We start from the raw sequence: 17850 nt of genomic DNA, 5'->3' as shown, positions 1-17850 counted from the left end.
TGGAGGGTCTTCAATCCGAATTCAAGGCGTTATTTGTTGATTGATCAATTTTGTATGTATTGGTAGACTGGGATATACAATGAACTGATCTTCAAACTTATCGGTCTGCTCTGAGCTTGTTCAACTGTAAGTGCTCCAAACTCTTGTTGTTGTAGAATCTATTCAAATCAATACTTGCTTGGAATTGACGCAGTGTAGGAGTTATTGTTATGTGATTTCTTAGGTCTTTAATTAAAAGTAATTGGAAGAAAATTTTGTTTCTATCGAAATGAAGACTGGAAATGATTCTAAGACACTGGTTTGAAACTGTTCTATGTCGGTAGACTGTTTGAGTAGAGGCATAAAGAGTGTACATACCCATCGACATCTTCTAGCTACTGGTTTCATTACTTTTGAAGAGTTAATGTAACAAGAAGAACTTGTTTTAGCATTAAAGGTGACTCATCCTTGGTTGTTTTACGTTACCTTGTTACTTTTATTACTATGTTATGTTTTTCTCTACAAGACCCTTCGTCACTTGAACGAAAGAGGTTAAATTTCATTGCATATAATGGGAAGAAACTTAATTTATATCTGTTACAAATACTGGGCAAACAGGACTGCAGAAAAAGTTAGTGATACAAGTTTCAGCAGTGTGGCTTTAAATAAACACAGTTTGTTAAAAAGCATATGCAATAGTGACTCAACCACCTCTATCCTTTTCTTTTTTGAACTTTCTGTTGATTAATACTTCAGACATTTGTTTTGGAGTTTTGTCCTTTAATTGCAACTCCTTTCTTTGTTTCTTTCCTCAATGCTTTTCTCCTGCATATTTTGGACAATTTTTTCTCTTTTGAGGGAGGTGGTTGGGCCAATAGCATATTGAGTAAAGAAAGAAAAAGTTTGAAATATTATACATTTGAAGGCATCAGGAATAATCGACTTACTCGAGTACTTGGATTACTAATGCATACTACATTCTAAAGAAAAAATATTCATGTTTTGAGTACAAACATTCAACATTTCCACCTTTTGTCCGAGGACATTGATCAAGTACCAACGCGGAATTATCACTAGACTCTTTTAGGACCAAAGTAGAGGTCAACTAGGGACGAGACAGTACAATATGGCTCATCTTTATGTCCTAATCTCACCCCTAGCCCTTTCCATGTGTATTAAATGGCTTCACTATTCCTGCTAACGTCCTTCTTCAACTGTAATGGTCATCTGATTGTTTGATACGATGTAGTTCTTATCAGGGGAAGAAGATGATGTGATAGAAGTGTGTGTCCTTGTTACAAAAGCTGGTCTATTAGGTGTTGGAAGGTTAATAGGTTCCCCTCTCAGCATTACAATGACATCTGACATGTTAGGACGATGATTTAGATCTTCTTGTACACATAGAAGCGCAACATGTATGCACTTTATTGCTTCACTTCTGTTGCATGATTCAAGTAATGACTTCCCTCTTAATTGTATCTCAGTTTTTTCTGTCCACAATTTCCATGCCTGTGATAATTTTTCTATCAGAGAAACAAAGCTAAGAAGAAGATAAAATAATTAAGTCATGGGAAGTTTCTTCACTTACATAGCCCAACAAGTTTAAGGCTTCGTCTGACTGATAAAATCCCGTGTTCCTTCTTCCACTGATTATCTCAAGTACGACTACTCCAAAACTGAATACGTCTGATTTGATGGAATACAATCCATCTAGTGCATATTCTGGAGACATATAGCTGCTAGATTTCACTAGGTGAACAAAATATTTGAGTACAAGATTTTATCCAAAGCTCCTTTTGTAAGAAATTATTGACAGGAAGGAATATTGTACGTACTAGGTCCCCACTACTTTCTTTGTATTTGCTTCTGTTACTTTTCCTTCAACAATCCTTGCCAAGCCAAAATCTGAAATTTTAGGGTTCATCTCCTCATCTAATAAAATGTTACTGGTTTTTAAATCTCTATGGATGATCCTTAGTCGTGAATCATGGTGAAGATAAGATAGACCTCATGCAATGCCCAATATGATGTCATAACGATTTTTCTAATCCAATAATTGACAAAGTGTTCCATCTTGCATCATTACCATGAAAAAATTTGGTACGTCAATAAAATTAGATCATTATAAGAAATGTAAGACTTTGAGAATAAGGAACTTAATAAGGCTAACTCACCAAATATGAATGCATCTAAACTTTTATTCGGCATATATTCATAAAGTAATATTTGTTCCGTTGCATTGATGCAATAACAATAGCCTCACCAGATTTCGATGTTGAAGCTTTGCAATTAGAGTCACTTCATTCTTAAATTCATCTATGCCTTGTCCTGATTGACTGGATAACGTTTTTACTGCAATTTCCTTTTCACCCGGAGAGATACCCTGCAAGATTTTTTCATCTCATTACTATAGGTCAATGCGGTCATGCCAGTCCACATAGATGTAGGAATGAAGTTCTAACCTTGTAAACAGGACCAAATCCTCCTTGTCCGAGCTTATTTGCTTTTGAGAAGTTGTCTGTAGCAGCCAAAATGGTCTCCAAGTGAAAGTATGGAACATCAATAGCTTCATCACTGTTTTCATTCATCAACACTTTCGCTTCTCCTTCAGCTTTGTGCCAAAGAGATATATGTTCCCCTTGAGTACCTTTACTTTTATCTGATTGAGAATGACCTTTGAAATTAAGTTCAAAATGGTATAAAAGAAAATATCTTCCAGAGTAAGATTCATTCATCAAATACCTGCTTTTTTTTGCCATCCTTCTTCTATAGTAAATGTAGCTAAAGCTGCCTATGAGTAGAATCATCAAAGCTATTATGGACGAACGAATTGTTTTTAGCTTCATCAATTTCTTAGCTTTAGTTTGATCTGAAAGTAGAAAGCCAAAACATGTCAGATATATTAACATCTATCTTGAAGGACTTTGATGCAAATATTCATTGGACCTCAGAACCTATCATTAATACTCTTTAAGAATTCTTTTCTGGCTTAAGTTTTACTTTGCTCAGCCAACTCCTCAACACAGGAAAAGGAAAAGGAGAATCATTGTTGTTAAGTGCTAATGTTAATACCATAACAAGCTATGTTATACTATGCTATTCTGACCTTCAGGTGAGCCACGTTTGACAAATATAGTCCTTTCTATTTCATTTTTGCTGAATCGCTGCAGATTGAACAGATCCCCTGCCCAGATGGAACAGGTACCAGAATCATCGTAAGTATAAGCAGTGCAAAAGCAAGTGGCGAAACATGCAGATCTACACAGTGAGGCTTTCCCAACTGTGATATTAGTATTTTGAGAAGCAGGTACTCTTATAATTGAAGTTATCCATGAACTATCTGTGTCTTTTGTAATTGCATTAAACTGCACCTTTTGGTCTCTTACACAGCCACCAGAATAATCATTTGAATTCCATTCTCTATCTGATCTTGGTTTGAAACCACTCAAACAATTGCAGGTTGCAATAGCTTTATGATCACAAACTCCAAATGCCCCACATTTAGCGTAAACCTGACAAAGTTCTATTGGTTGAGTCCAGAATAGAATCCAACTACAGCTACCATCCATCCATATTAGTTGCTCAATTCTTCCCGAGACATCTATGATCATTCTTGATGGGATAGTACAATATTGTAAGGGAATATGTAAAATATGACTCATTCTCATTGTCGATAAAGCTGAAATTATACATGTAGTTTATGCTCATCTCAGGCACTGAGCTGAACGTTCGGCCAATATATGAACCACTTGCCCAATACTCTGTAGTCCTATTCCATTTTATAACAAGTTGGGCATGCGTTGGGTCTAGTTCCATGGAAAACAATCCTGGTGCTGGATCGTTCCAATTCTTCCACGAAACCAGAACCTGTTTTCTTTGTGTACGTTTGTCATATCCAAGCTTAGCACCAGGCAAACATGTGTGTGTTGGGTAGTCAAAACTTTGCCAAAGTAATAAGGGCGTTAATGCCTTTGCCGTATCACTCAAAATCAAATTTCCATCATCATGAAGAACTGCAGTAACTGAAACATTTTGATTGATGTTTCCAGCAAGTGCAGACCAAATTGAGTTTTTATGTCTATCAAGAAGCACCAGGTTACCTTGACTAATTATCAAGTTAGCATCAACAGCATGATCATCAAGTGGTTTATCCCTATTTGCTACCCAAACTACTGTTTGCATGTTTAATTTCTTGTACCATATGCCTATGTAGTAGTAGGGAGAGTCGCCTGGTGTGAAGAAACCAAGCTCAAAGTTTCCACCTGAAGAGATAATTGCTTTGCCTGAAGAAGCAGATCCATTCACAGAAATGGTGTTTCCTCCAAGGGAAAGATTGGTGTTGAGGCTAAAACATAAAAGTTGCAGAAGAAGTATCAGAATAGAATATATGTTCTTCATTTCTATGTCTGCACAATTTGTTGATAGAATGAGTGATTGTTAAAAGAAAAGATAGAGAACGAGTGAGTTTTTTCAACTGTCCATATCAACCTTCTGTTAATGATATACATAGCTCGACTAATACAGTTCTAGTTTTAATCTTACAGTTAACTTGTTCTACTTTTTTTTCTTAATTAAATTAATATGAATAATGATATGTGCCAATTAATAAATAAGTCGTTAATTCAGTTAGTGGTCATGTGAGGCGCACGTGCTAGTTGTTAGTCGGCTAACTATGGGAGTCTGCTTTTACTTCACGTGTATAAATAGGAGATCAACCCCAATTGTAAAGGTATCGAATTGTAAAAGATCAATAAACAGTTCTCTCTCTTTCTCTTCTCAATTCCTCTGTTCTACAGAACCAGCTGTTCAAGAGCAATTAGTTAATTTGCTCTCTAGGCTTAGTTCAATTTCTTTCCCAATTTATCGGTACACATCAAATAACTGGACGAATGCCTCGGATGTAGGTCTATCAGTATGAGCTTAAATACAAGTGATTTGACCATAATTTTATGAGTTGGCCACGAGAGATAATTTAAAATTGGATTAATTTCAACCCATTCATTTTTAAAGCATTTTTAATTGAGTCCAATCAATTTAGTCTTCAATTCGTTTCGATAATTTCATTAGCAAGAGCAAGTTGATAGGCCAGCAACATGAGTGGTGATAATACAATGTTACCCCCACTGAAAAATGTGAAGAACATTAATCAGTGCAAAACATTTTCAACGTGTGCGGCGGGTACAAGTTACATATATAGTCTTACAAAGCAATAATGACCTATTATTTTATTTTTTAAAAAAAAAATCACTTATCATTCCTATAATATAGTAATAGGGTTAGGTCCATCAAGTCCTCCTGTAATATAACTCAATGTTGGATACACTTTTTGTATTTTAATATTATGATATTAAAGATGTAACATAATAAGTTAGACATGGGTCATTTGGTTTGAAGACAAGTAATGTTGAGATTAATTATAATGAGATAAATTATATTGGGATAAACTATGATGAGATAAGTTATGTTGAAATTATTTTTTATTGATTGTTTGGATTGTCAAATATGCATGACATAATTTCTAAGAATAAATTCTTTGTTTACAAAAATACCCTCTAAGAATAAGTTGTTTGGTTATAAAAAAGGGTTTAAGGGGTACTTTTGTTATTTTACATTTTTATTCCGGGATAAGTTATTCGGATTTAGTATTCCATCCACAAGTAGGGATAACTTATCTCAGTCATAATTATTACTCCTGAGATAAGTTATCTCATACTTTGTAACCAAACAAAGAATTGAGCTAGGAGTACTAAAAACTTATCTCGAGATTATTTTTCTTTATCCATCACACCAAATATTGTAAAAAAGAAAAGAGATATTTTTTTTAAAACAGATTAAAAAGAAAAATCACGCAAACTAATTGATTCTGATGAAGTATTACTTAATAGTCCACTTAAAAATTGATTTTTTAAACAAAATTGTTTTTAGAAAATCTCATCGCAAGTTTAAGACTACAAATTCATGAAGTTCTTCTTTATCCTTTCAATCTCGTATCTAATCATGTAGGACGTATTTGTCTATTTATTCAATCTTATACAAGTTTAAGTGTGTACTTGTGCAAAACCATTGTTGGAAGGCATATGTAAAATGAAACCAAATTAAATAGTAACATATTTATATATAATACCACTTTTATAACAACTTCACAACTAGGTTCATAATCAAATAATTATAATACCTAGTAAAATATTAAAATATATGTAAAACCTAGATAAAAACTACTATATTTACGTGAATCTAAAAATAATATTATTATAATTAATTCAGTTTTTTCAAAAAATTATATATCGAACATTAGAACATGTTTTTATTTTTTTATTTTTTTATTTTTTTTGCAGATCAACAACATGTTGTTGGTCCAAAGAAAATTGGGGTATGTATCGACCCACCTCCTTGTGGATCTGACTGTGAGTGTAATAAATCACCTTGTGGTCACAGATATTTGAGGGATGGGTGGGGTCTTCGTTTCTGTCGCATTTACTATTGTATGACATGGCATGGAACTTTTATGTTTTTCTTAATCGGAATAAAATTGTGTGTATTTGAAAATTTGTAATCGCAAATATTTAATTATTAATGAAAAATAAAGACTTGTGATTTATCAATGTAATGTCTTATGATATTGTTTACCAAAAAAATGGTGCAACTAAATTTGTATGAGGTCAAGAATATATGTCTTAGCTTAATTCATAAGATCTGGTTATTAGCAATTGAATATTGTGATATTTATAACAAAAAATAATGGCTTATGTGCATGGTCCGTTCAATTATAAGACCATTAAAGTAATGAATTGGTGCTTTAGTTTTTTCTAAGGATGTGTTTTATATATAAATTGTTAAAAAAAAATCTCGGTTAAATTTGAAAAGAGAAATGCAATAGTTTTGGGTAATTATAGTGTCATTTCTTATGTGATTGTCTATTTTGTTGCTTCATTTATATTTCGGCAATTAATATAAATTTACATTATTTTTTCATTTTTCTTTCACTATTTTGTTATCATATTATTTAATAGACATAATACATAAACATGACTCTTCACCTGGTGTCAACCGATAACTATGAACCTTAATTTTGGGTGTGCACAAGTAGACATTTAAACTTGTATAAAATTAAACAAATAGACACATTAAATTCATTCTATATAGCACCCTACATGACAATTTTGTGTCTTACGTGTACTATGTCATGTAAGACATGTGTGTCTACTTGTTTAATTTCATACAAGTTTATGTGCTTATTTGTGCACACTCAAAGCTGGAGGGCCTAGTTGTTAACTGAAGTCAAGTTAAGGGTCGCGTTTATGTATTATGCCTATTGAATATTTTGAAGTCTCCCAAACGATCATACATATTACTTTATGTAAAATCTATAGCTTGACTTGCTCAACGTATTCAAGTTTAAGTGAGTTATTGATTTACCTATTCATTAGGTCAATCCATTTCATCCCATTAAAAATTAAATTACTATGTAGTTCAAATTAACTCATGAGAATTCTTATCAAAATATATTTTTAATATGTTATATATAACCATAATAAAAGGAAATAATAATTTTATTAATTTTTTTATAAAAGAGATAAAGTAATTAAAATGTAGAGTAATACAAATTGAGCGAGTTGAGTACCAGTATTTTAAAATAACATATTTATTAGGCTTAAGTCATCTGTGGCCCCTTAAAATTGTCCGTATAATTCATTTAGACACTTAAACAAACCTTGTTTCCTATTAGACACTCCAACCTTAAAAAATAAGTACCTATTGAACATTTTTCTGACACTTAGTCAAAAACGAAAGTGTGTAATACACATGCATATGATGTGGCAAAATAGCAAATCAAATGAAGACACATGGCATTTTATTTTAAAATAATTATAAAAATGAATTTTGAATATAAACAAGTCAAAATCAAAGGAAAAGACTTTGAACTTTTAAAAAAAACTAAAAAAAAGGAAAGAAATTATACACCCCCTCACCCACCCCACCGCAAGCCTCTCCTTTTTTTCTCTTTCTCTAACAGTTCCACCATTGTTAATTCTCCATTTAGAAAAATTAGAGGTTTTAACATATATTACATATGAATTTATTATTTTTATTTCTTTTTATGCCTTCTTTCTTATTTTCATTTAAATTGATAGTGTTTTCTTAAAAGATCCATTCTTCCTTTGTTTATTTTGATTTCAAATTTGTTTTTTGTTTTTTGTTTTTTTCTGTTTCTACGGTTTGTAAGGAAGAAAGGGTGTGGTCAAGGTGGTGTGTGGCGGCCGGCGGGAGAGATGAAGAGGGAGAGAGAAAATATTCGAATATGATCTTATTTTTTCCGACAAAGAAGATGTAGATGGTTTCCATTTTTTCTGGCAAATAAGACATCTCCATTTTTCCGATAAAAGATTGTGGATGGTGATCTCTATACGGAAGTAGACAATGATAAGAATATTTAAAAAAAGAAGAAGAAGAAAGCAGGAAATTGTAAAGAAAAAAATGGCCATGGATTTGTGAAGAAAAATGGTTGCAGCAGGTGTATGGTCTTGAAAGAGAGAAAAATAAAAAGATTGTTATTGTTAAAAAAAATAATGAAAAAAGAAGAGATTGAAAAGGAAAAGGGAAAATGTTACAATGGAGTATTAATTTCATACGCTCACCAAGATGTGAATCACATTTTTTGTGCCACGTGTGCAAAAAGTGTCTAAATGGTTCAAATTCGAGTGAGTAGAGGTATTTAGTAGGTATTTGTCCTAGTTAAGATGTTTAAGTAAATTATGCGGACAACTTTGAAGGGCTGTAGATGACTTAAGCCTATTTATTAACTCAACCCAGTTTAATTTATATAAATTCAGTCCAAATAGTCCATTTGATAGGGTGCTGCATATTCCTCGTGTTGCGTCCCTTGACCCTTCAGCCCATTCAAAAAATTAGGACCCGTTTGGCCATAGATTTCCCAAGTAATATTTGGGGGAAAATTTGGCAAATAGTGTTTATCCATAGAATTTGCCATTATTTGGCAAATATCCCAAATTTCCAAATACTAATTATTTTTTTATAGTATTTGGGTCAAATCTCATTATTTGGAATCTTTTAAAAATTGAAATTTTATACCAAACTTTTTATCTTTTACAAAAACACCCTCTATAGTAGTTGTTTGTGTTGTATTACATAATTTTTTACGTGAACACCAAAGTAGTGATGAAATATTTAGTGAATATGAAAATGATGATATGGTTGTTGATGAAAATGATGAACAATCGGCTCACGGTAACAAAGTCATGTGCTTTGTCTACTTCATGATGTATGGAATGATGCTTGTTGCACTCACTCCAAACTATCACATTGCTCTAGTGTCATGGACACTACTTGTTATTTGTTACAACGAAGATTCAATTGACTTGTAATACAAACTTATAGTTAGTTTTGATAATTTTTAAAACTTATGGATATAAATCTTTTTTAAAAAAAGTGAAATATGTTTTACAAATACTATGGCTAAACACATGGTAAAATTTCACTCAAATTTTCACCCAAATAATATTTGCCAAGAATATTTAGAAATTTATGACCAAACTCTAACTTAGAATGGAAAACATAAAATTTGTCATTGAAATGAGCTATTTCCATCACCAATTGCGAGTTTTGGTATGGTAGGGATCTCCATTTGTTTGTGGGGGGTCTCCAATCCGAATTCAAGTCGTTATTTGTAGACTGGGATATACCCTACTGCTAGCAGGATTGAAAATGAACTCTTCAAAAATTATTTGGTCCGATCGGTCTGCTCTCAACTGTAAGTGCTCCAACTCTTGTTGTAGTAGAATCTATTCAAATCACTACTTGCAGTAGTTATTGTAATGTGATTTCTTAGGTCTTTAATTAAAAGTAATTGGAAGGAAATTTAGTTTCTATCGAAATGAAGACTGGAGATGATTCTGAGCCACTGGTTTGAAACTAAGTAGACTGTTAAGCCGTACATACCGATCAACATCTTCTAAAGAGATCACTTGAACTAAAGAGATTAAATTTCATTGAAGAAACTTAATTTATAGTATCTGTTACACATACCGGGCAAACATGACTGCAGAAAAAGTTATTAGTAATACAAGTTTGTTAAAAAGCATATGCAATACTGAATCAACCACGTCTATCTACTCTTTTTTTTGCACCTTCTGTTGATTAATACTTCAGACTTTTGTTTTGCGGTTTTATTCTTTAATTGCAACTCCTTTCTTTGTTTCTTTCCTCAATGCATATTCTGGACAAACTTTTCTCTCTCTTGGGTGAGGTGGTTGGGCCAATGACATACTGAATAAGAAAGAAAATTTACATTGCTGATAAGAATTTGTAATATTATATACATTTGAAGGCATCAGGGATAATCGAATTACTCTTGTACTTGATTGCTAAGGCCTACTACGTTCTAAAGCAAAATTGTATATGTTTTGAGAACAAACACTTGAAAGTTTTCCGAACATTTCCACCTATTGTCCTAGCTATTATAGAGAATAGGACATTTGGCCAAGTACCGACGCACAATTGTCCCTGCACACTTTTAGGACCAAAGTAGAGGTTAACAAGGATAAAACAGTATAATATGGCTCATCTTCAAGTCCTAGTGCCACCCTTAGCCTTTTCCATACGAATTAAATGGCTTCACTATTCCGGCTAACGTCCTTCTTCAACTGTAATCGTCACCTGATTGTTGGATACAATGTATTTCTTATCGGAGGAAGAAGAAGATGTACTAGTAGCATGTGTCCTTATTACAAAGGCTGGTCTATTAGGTGTTGGAAGGTTAGTACCGTCCCCTCCCAGCATTACAATGACATCTGACATATTAGGATGATGATTTGGATCTTCTTGTACACACAAGAGTGCAACATTTATGCACTTTATTGCTTCACTTCTTTTGCATGATTCAAGTGATGACTTTTCTATTAATTGTATCACAGCCTTTTCTGTCCACAATTTCCATGCCTGTGATAATTTTTATATCAGAGAGACAAAGCTAAGAAGAAGATATAATAATTAAGTCATGGGAAGTTTCTTCACTTACATAGCCCAACAAGTTTAAGGCTTCTTCTGACTAATAAAATCCTGTATTCCTTCTTCCACTGATTATCTCAAGTACGACTACTCCAAAACTGAATACATCTGATTTGATGGAAAACAATCCATCTAGTGCATATTCTGGAGACATATAGCCGCTAGATTTCATCAGGTGAACAAAACATTTGAGTATAAGATTTTATCAAAGCTCCTTTTGAAAGAAATTAATGACAGGAAGGAATATTATACTTACTAGGTCCCTACTATTTTCTTTGTATTTGCTTCTGTTACTTTTCCTTCAACAATCCTTGCCAAGCCAAAATCTGAAATTTTCGGGTTCATCTCCTCATCTAATAAAATGTTACTGGTTTTTAAATCTCTATGAATGATCCTTAGTCGTGAATCATGGTGAAGATAAGATAGACCCCGTGCAATGCCCAATATGATGTCATAACGTTTCTTCCAATCCAATAACTGACAAAGTGTTCCATCTTGCATGGTTACCATGGCAAAGTTTGGCATGTCAACATAAATTTGATCATTATAAGAAATGTATGACTTTGAGAATAAAGAACTTAATAAGGCTAACTTACCAAATATGAATGTATCTAAACTTTTATTCGGCATATATTCATAAAGTAATATTTGTTCCGTTGCATTGATGCAATAGCCCAATAACCTCACCAGATTTCGATATTGAAGCTTTGCAATTACAGTCACTTCATTCTTAAATTCATCTATGCCTTGTCCTGATTGACTGGATAACGTTTTTACTGCAATTTCTTTTTCACCCGCAAAGATTCCCTGCAAAAAATTTCATCTCGTTACTATAGGTCAATGCAGCCATGCCACTCCACATAGATGCAGGAATGAAGTTTTAACCTTGTAAACAGGACCAAATCCTCCTTGTCCGAGCTTATTTGCAATTGAGAAGTTGTCTGTAGCAGCTAAAATGGTCTCCAAGTGAAAATATGGAACATCAATCGCTTCATCACTGTTTTCATTCATTAATACTTTCGCTTCTCCTTCAGCTTTGTGCCAGTGAGATTTATGTGCCCCTTGAGTACCTTTACTTCTATCTGATTGAGAAAGACCTTTGAAATTAAGTTCAAAATGGTATAAAAGAAAATATCTTCCAGAGTAACATTCATTCATCAAATACCTGCTCTTTTTGTCATTCTTCTTCTATAGTAAATGTAGCTAATGCTGCCTATGAGTAGAAACATCAAAGTGGATATTGACGAAAGGATTGCTTTTAGCTTCTTCGATTTCTTAGCTTTAGTTTGAGCTGAAAGGAGAATCATTGTTGTTAAGTGCTAACGTTAATAAGGAATTCTATCGATAACATAGTACTAATATGAAATAAAGAATCAACGTATGTTATACTATGCTATTCTAACCTTCAGGTGAGCCGCGTTTGACAAATATTGTCCTTTCTGATTCAGTTGTGCTGAGTTGTTCCAGATTGAACAGATCCCCTGTCCAGATGGAACAGGTACCGGAACCATCATAAGTATAAGCAGTGCAAGAGCAATTGTTGAAACATGCAGATCTACACTGTGAGGCTGTCCCAACTGTGATATAAGTATTTTGAGAAGCAGGTAGTCTCATAATTGAACTTATCCATAAACTATCTTTGTCTTCAGTAATTGCATTACACTGCACCTTTTGGTCTCTTACACAGCCACTGGAATAATCATTTGAATTCCATTCTGTATCTGATCTTTTCTTAAAACCACTCAAACAATTGCAGGGTGCATTAGCTTCATTACAAACTCCAAATGCCCCACATTTAGCATAAACCTCACAGAGTTCTATTGGTTGAGACCAGAATAGACCCCATTGAAAGCTACTACCATTCAACCATGTTAGTTGCTTAATTTGTCCAGCGACATCCATGATGAACATTGATACGGTTGAACTATCGTAAAGGGAATATGTAAAATATGACTCATTCTCATTGTTGATATAGCTGAAATTATTCATGTAGTTTGAACTTATCTCAGGCATTGAGCTGAACATTTGGCCATCCCATGAACCAGTTGCCAAATACTCTGTAGTCCTATTCCATTTAAAACAAATTGAGTATCCTTTGGGTCCATTTCCATAGAATACAATCCTGGTGCTGGATCACTCGGATTCTTCCATGATACCAAAACCTGTTTTCTTTGTGTACGTTTGTCATATCCAATCTTAGCACCAGGCATAAAAGTGTGTGTTGGGTGATCAAAACTTTGCCAAAGTAGTAAGGGTGTTGATGAATTTGACACATCACTCAAAATCAAATTCCCATCATCACGAAGAAGTGCAGTAACTGAAATATCTGGATTGATGTTTCCAGCAAGTGCCGACCAAACTACGCCTTGAAATCTATCAAGAAGCACCAGGTTTCCTTGACTAATTTTCATCTCAGCAGCACCATACTCAAGTGGTTTATCCCTATTTGCTACCCAAATTACTGTTTGCGATAAAGTAACGTTCTTGTACCATATGCCTAGATAATATTTAAGAGAGTTACCTGGTCTGAAAAAACCAAGCTCAAATATCTCACCTGAAGAGACTAGAGTTTCACCGTAAGAAAGAGATTCATTCGCAGAAATGGTGTCCCTTCCGATACAGAGATTACTGTTGAGACTGAAGCATAAAAAGAGTAGCAGAAAGTAATGATTGTTCTTCATTTCCATGCTACGTAGAGAAGTTGCAAGAATGAGAGAAAATAAGGAGTGCAAAGTGTTTACGGAAAGAGATTTTATTTTTTTGCTAATATATGTTGATTATTCTTACTTCTAGCATACGTTGATTGTTTCAAAATAGGTGTGGAAAAAATATCTGGTCATTCATTCCACTCTGGGTGGTTGTCATTTGTGGAAGTTAAGCATACAAAAAATGTCTGTTTGTAAAGTCATCTTGATAGTAGGTTTTGGTGTAATCGAGTATAATAGCATTCTCTGGCATATTTAGTTGGCCAGGTAAATATTCAGCAAATACTCCCTCCGTCCACAATTGTTTGTCAAGATAAGGTCATGCACGTCCCTCAAGGAAAATTTAATACAAAGTGTAATTTGATTAATATAACCCTACAATATCAAGAATACCAAAAGTCCACATAACTTTCCAATTGAACTACACTATCATTAAGGGCAAAATTGGAAAAAAGTGACTAATTATTTCTTGATTGTTTAAATTGACAATTAATCTTGGACATCTATTTTTAGTATACCTGCCAAACAATTGTGGACAGAGGGAGTAATAGGATGTACTAATTGACATGGATAACTATACTCTCTAATTCTCCGGTGTAATTGATCTTTATTTTTAATGTTTCCCATATATGTTACTTAATGATTTTTTATTAGGCAGAATGACCTGGGAGACCCTTATACTTGACTCTGTTTGTCAGTTGGACCCTTATACTCACGACTTTGCCAATTGAACCCTTAAACTCACTAAAACGTAATACTTTAAACCCCTTTCTTATTCTATGTGTGTGAGTGTAGCACAACCGCTTACACATGGAATTCCATGTCATTTCGTAGAATTCCATGTCATTTTAAATGCCACATAAGAAATTAAAAGCTAAAAATAAAATAAAATTGCACATTAAAATTTTCAGTATCATGTTCTTCATATTTGCTCATAATTGAGCACTAAATTCAAGTCAAATTGGTCTAATTCTTCCTAATTGACATGAATTTTTTTACACTAAAAGCTTACCAACTCAAACCCAATAATTTTCCATCATAATTTTGAATTAATTTCATAAATTCACAAAACCCATTTGTTATTCTTCAAGCCTCTTCATGAAGTTTTTCAACTATTCAGTATCCATCATTACTCCTCAAGATTTCAAAAATTATCTAAACTTCAATCTTTCACGAACAAGATTCGAAAACCTAGATTTTAGAAGTGTATAAATCGACCAAGATTCATAGAGAAGAATTTTGAATTTCAAAATTAAAGAAACTAAAATGGTTGAAATAAGACATTTGGTTAGGTGGGGTGGGGGCGGGTGTTAAGAAGAAGAAGAAGGGGGTGGGGTAGGGTGGAGTGGTGGGTGGTTTCAAGGAAGAAGGAGAGGGTGGGGGTGGGGGGCTGAAGGAAGAAGAAAGTTACTGGCGAGGGAGTGGGATGGGATAGGGGGTTGATGGGTTGACTTTTTCTCTTTTTTAATTTAAATTATTTTTTTATGATTTTTAATATAAAATATATATATTCACTCGCTTTAAGGCGCCTGCAGTCAAGTATTTTTCCATCTCAGCAATATTAGTGCCACATAAGTTCGATCAATGGTTAAATGTGTTTAAAATATTGTGTTTTAGTAAGTTTAAGGGTTTAGTTGACAAAGACATGAGTATAAAGGTTCAACTAACAAATATAATCAAGTACAAAGATCTCTCAAGTCATTCTGCCTTTTTATTAGTCAATTGAGACTAGTTGTGTGAGGTTTCTATTTGTCTCATAAAAAATTAGACTCGAATCTTACGTACTTTGGGTCTGCTTTTTGTGAGAAAAAACCTCAGACAATAATATTAACTCTAGAGTTTTGAGATATTAACTCTTGGAAATATAGTATTGGTGTCACCCTCCTTAATTTCGAAATGATGCAAGTGGAACTCAAAGGAAATATTACTCGCTACATTCCTATATATATGTCACCATTTTAGATTTCATGTGTATTATCCTTATTTATGTTTTTTAATCAATGAACATTAATTAATTTATTTTGATTAATTAATTTGACCAATGGACATAAATTATTTACTTAATTTTTTTATATTAATCAAATGTATTATTTCAAGGCCAATAACTCACAAGGATAAAATAGAAAGAATAGTGTCATTAATTTTGTAAAAATATTAAAAATTATCAATTTTAATAAAAACGACATATAAATAAAAATTGAGGGAGTAATAAATAATGCAAGTGGATCTCTAGAAAAATGGTGTCTCCTTCGAGGAAAAGATTGTCGATAGAATGAGTATTTGTTTGAAGACAAGATAGAGAAAAAAAAGACTTTTCTAATTGGAGTTGGAAAAACTTCATCTTTGTCTAAAAGTTGAAATTCAGACTTTACTTTTCTTTAGTCTTCCCACTGTCAATATCTGTAACATCCGGCAGTGTGAAATAATTGAAGAGGCCTAGAATTGGAAATTTTCATTTTTGGAAAGGATTTGAAAATCTGGAAAATTTTGGCCAAGTATGGAAAAGGTGAGTTTTTGGCCAACTTTGATCAGTCGTAACTTCTAGCTCATGATGAGTTAGAATTATTTCCAGTTATGGTTGTATAGCCCTCGGAACGATCTTTCCAACGCCGCTGAGTTTGCTCAATTCCGAGTCCGTATGAGCGAGTTATGACCTTTGAAAGTTGGGCAGTTGACAAGGAAATCCGTCCGGGAATCATTAAGGGCATTTTGGTCTTTTCCCTAGCCTTTTATTTTGGTTTTATAAATGTGTTAGGCTGATCATTTTGATCAGTTTTACCATTTTAAAAGAAGTGAGAGTAAGGGTTTTGAGAGAAGAAGGAGAGAAGAAGAAGAGAAGAAGAAGAGAAGGAGAGAAGAAGAGGAGATCATCGTGGATTTTCGTCGGGGGTGATCCCTAACAAGGTATGTGAGCTTTTAGTGTTGGGTGATCCTTTCCCCCACATGCCAAACTCGTTTTATTTTCGAGAAAAGATGGATTGTGTTTGTTGAAGTTGTGAGTCGTTGTGGTTGAAGTTGTTAGAGTTGTTAAAGTTGTTTGTTGTTGTTGTTGGAATTATTGTGGGTTGTGGAACATGATTGGATTGTGTTTTTGAGTGGTATTCTATTGAATGTTGAGGGATATTATGTTTCTAAGTGATTGGGGCTGGAACCCTCGAAGTTAGAAAGTTTGGAGTTGGTAACGTGAAGGAGAAAGTCGGGCAGCTTGCAAGGAGCATGTCCGCGTCGCGGACTTGTTCCCTCTGTGAACAAAAATCTTCTCCGCGTCGCGGACAGGACGCGGACTCCACTGTTTTCAGAATTTATGTTCGAAGATTTTCTTTAGTTTGGCTGTCCCAAATCATTCCCAAACCATTCCTAAACACCATGGGGTCCTTCCAAATGCCAATCAAGTCTTTGAATCCATAATTAAATTCAAGAAAGTTAGGATCAAGTCAAGTGAAGTTAGAAGTCAAGTGGAGTTAGGACCAAGCTTAGAAGTTAAGCAAGTCTTTAAAGCTTTTCAAGAGTCGTTATTGAACGTCTTAACGTCGTTTCGAGTTTCAAGTCAAAAGTAAAGAGTTTAAGTAAAGTAAAGAGTAAAGTTGAGTTCATTTCTCAAAGTTATCAGGGAACTATGTATTCCCAAAGAAGTTTTAAAGAAAGGTCTTTGCATCTAAATCAAGGTTGGAAAACTGAGATTTCCAAAGAGCCTTCGGGCTAGTTTTTGAGTAATTATCTCATATCAGCAGGAATAAATATGTTTTAAAAACATAAGAGCCAGTACATTTTTGGGAGTAGTATCGAGCACCGAGTTGGGGGAGCGTTCAAAGAACCCACAGCCCCCATAGAACCATGTTAGCCACCATGGGTAGAAAAGGATCATACTTTTTAGATGAATCCTTTTCAGATTAGACTAGTGGATCCATTAGGCAGTTCAGGTCTTATACCTTTGGCCGGGTATAAGATGCTCTGGCAGCGTGAGGTCGATCGCTGTATCATCACTATAGCTCTTATGTGATGGTTGTCGGTTAGAGAAACTCCCACAGCAGTTATTGTATTTTCATACTCAGAGATTATTGTATTTTTATATACATCAGTTCATTGTATTTCTATATACATTCCAGGCTTATTGTATCTTTGTATACACAGAGTTTATAAC

At 33.8% G+C, this 17850-nt stretch overlaps 1 protein-coding gene and 1 pseudogene across 1 annotated transcript; both read right to left on the bottom strand.

Annotated features, from left to right (window-relative positions):
• Nucleotides 1-1176: 1176 nt before the first annotated feature.
• Nucleotides 1177-12783, bottom strand: LOC125830580 (G-type lectin S-receptor-like serine/threonine-protein kinase At4g03230; annotated as a pseudogene).
• Nucleotides 12784-13004: 221 nt separating this feature from the next.
• On the bottom strand, nucleotides 13005-13737 carry LOC125830579 (G-type lectin S-receptor-like serine/threonine-protein kinase At2g19130). Its single transcript, XM_049509759.1, has one exon. The coding sequence runs from the start codon at nucleotides 13689-13691 to the stop codon at nucleotides 13005-13007; it is 687 nt and encodes a 228-aa protein (XP_049365716.1). The 5' UTR covers nucleotides 13692-13737.
• Between the last annotated feature and the right edge of the window lie 4113 nt (nucleotides 13738-17850).

This window comes from Solanum verrucosum, unplaced genomic scaffold (genome assembly GCF_900185275.1).
Source record: "Solanum verrucosum unplaced genomic scaffold, falcon-dt-bn FXZP01000004.1, whole genome shotgun sequence".
Classification (NCBI taxonomy): Eukaryota; Viridiplantae; Streptophyta; class Magnoliopsida; order Solanales; family Solanaceae; genus Solanum; species Solanum verrucosum.
This window is presented reverse-complemented; position numbering and strand designations above follow the sequence as displayed.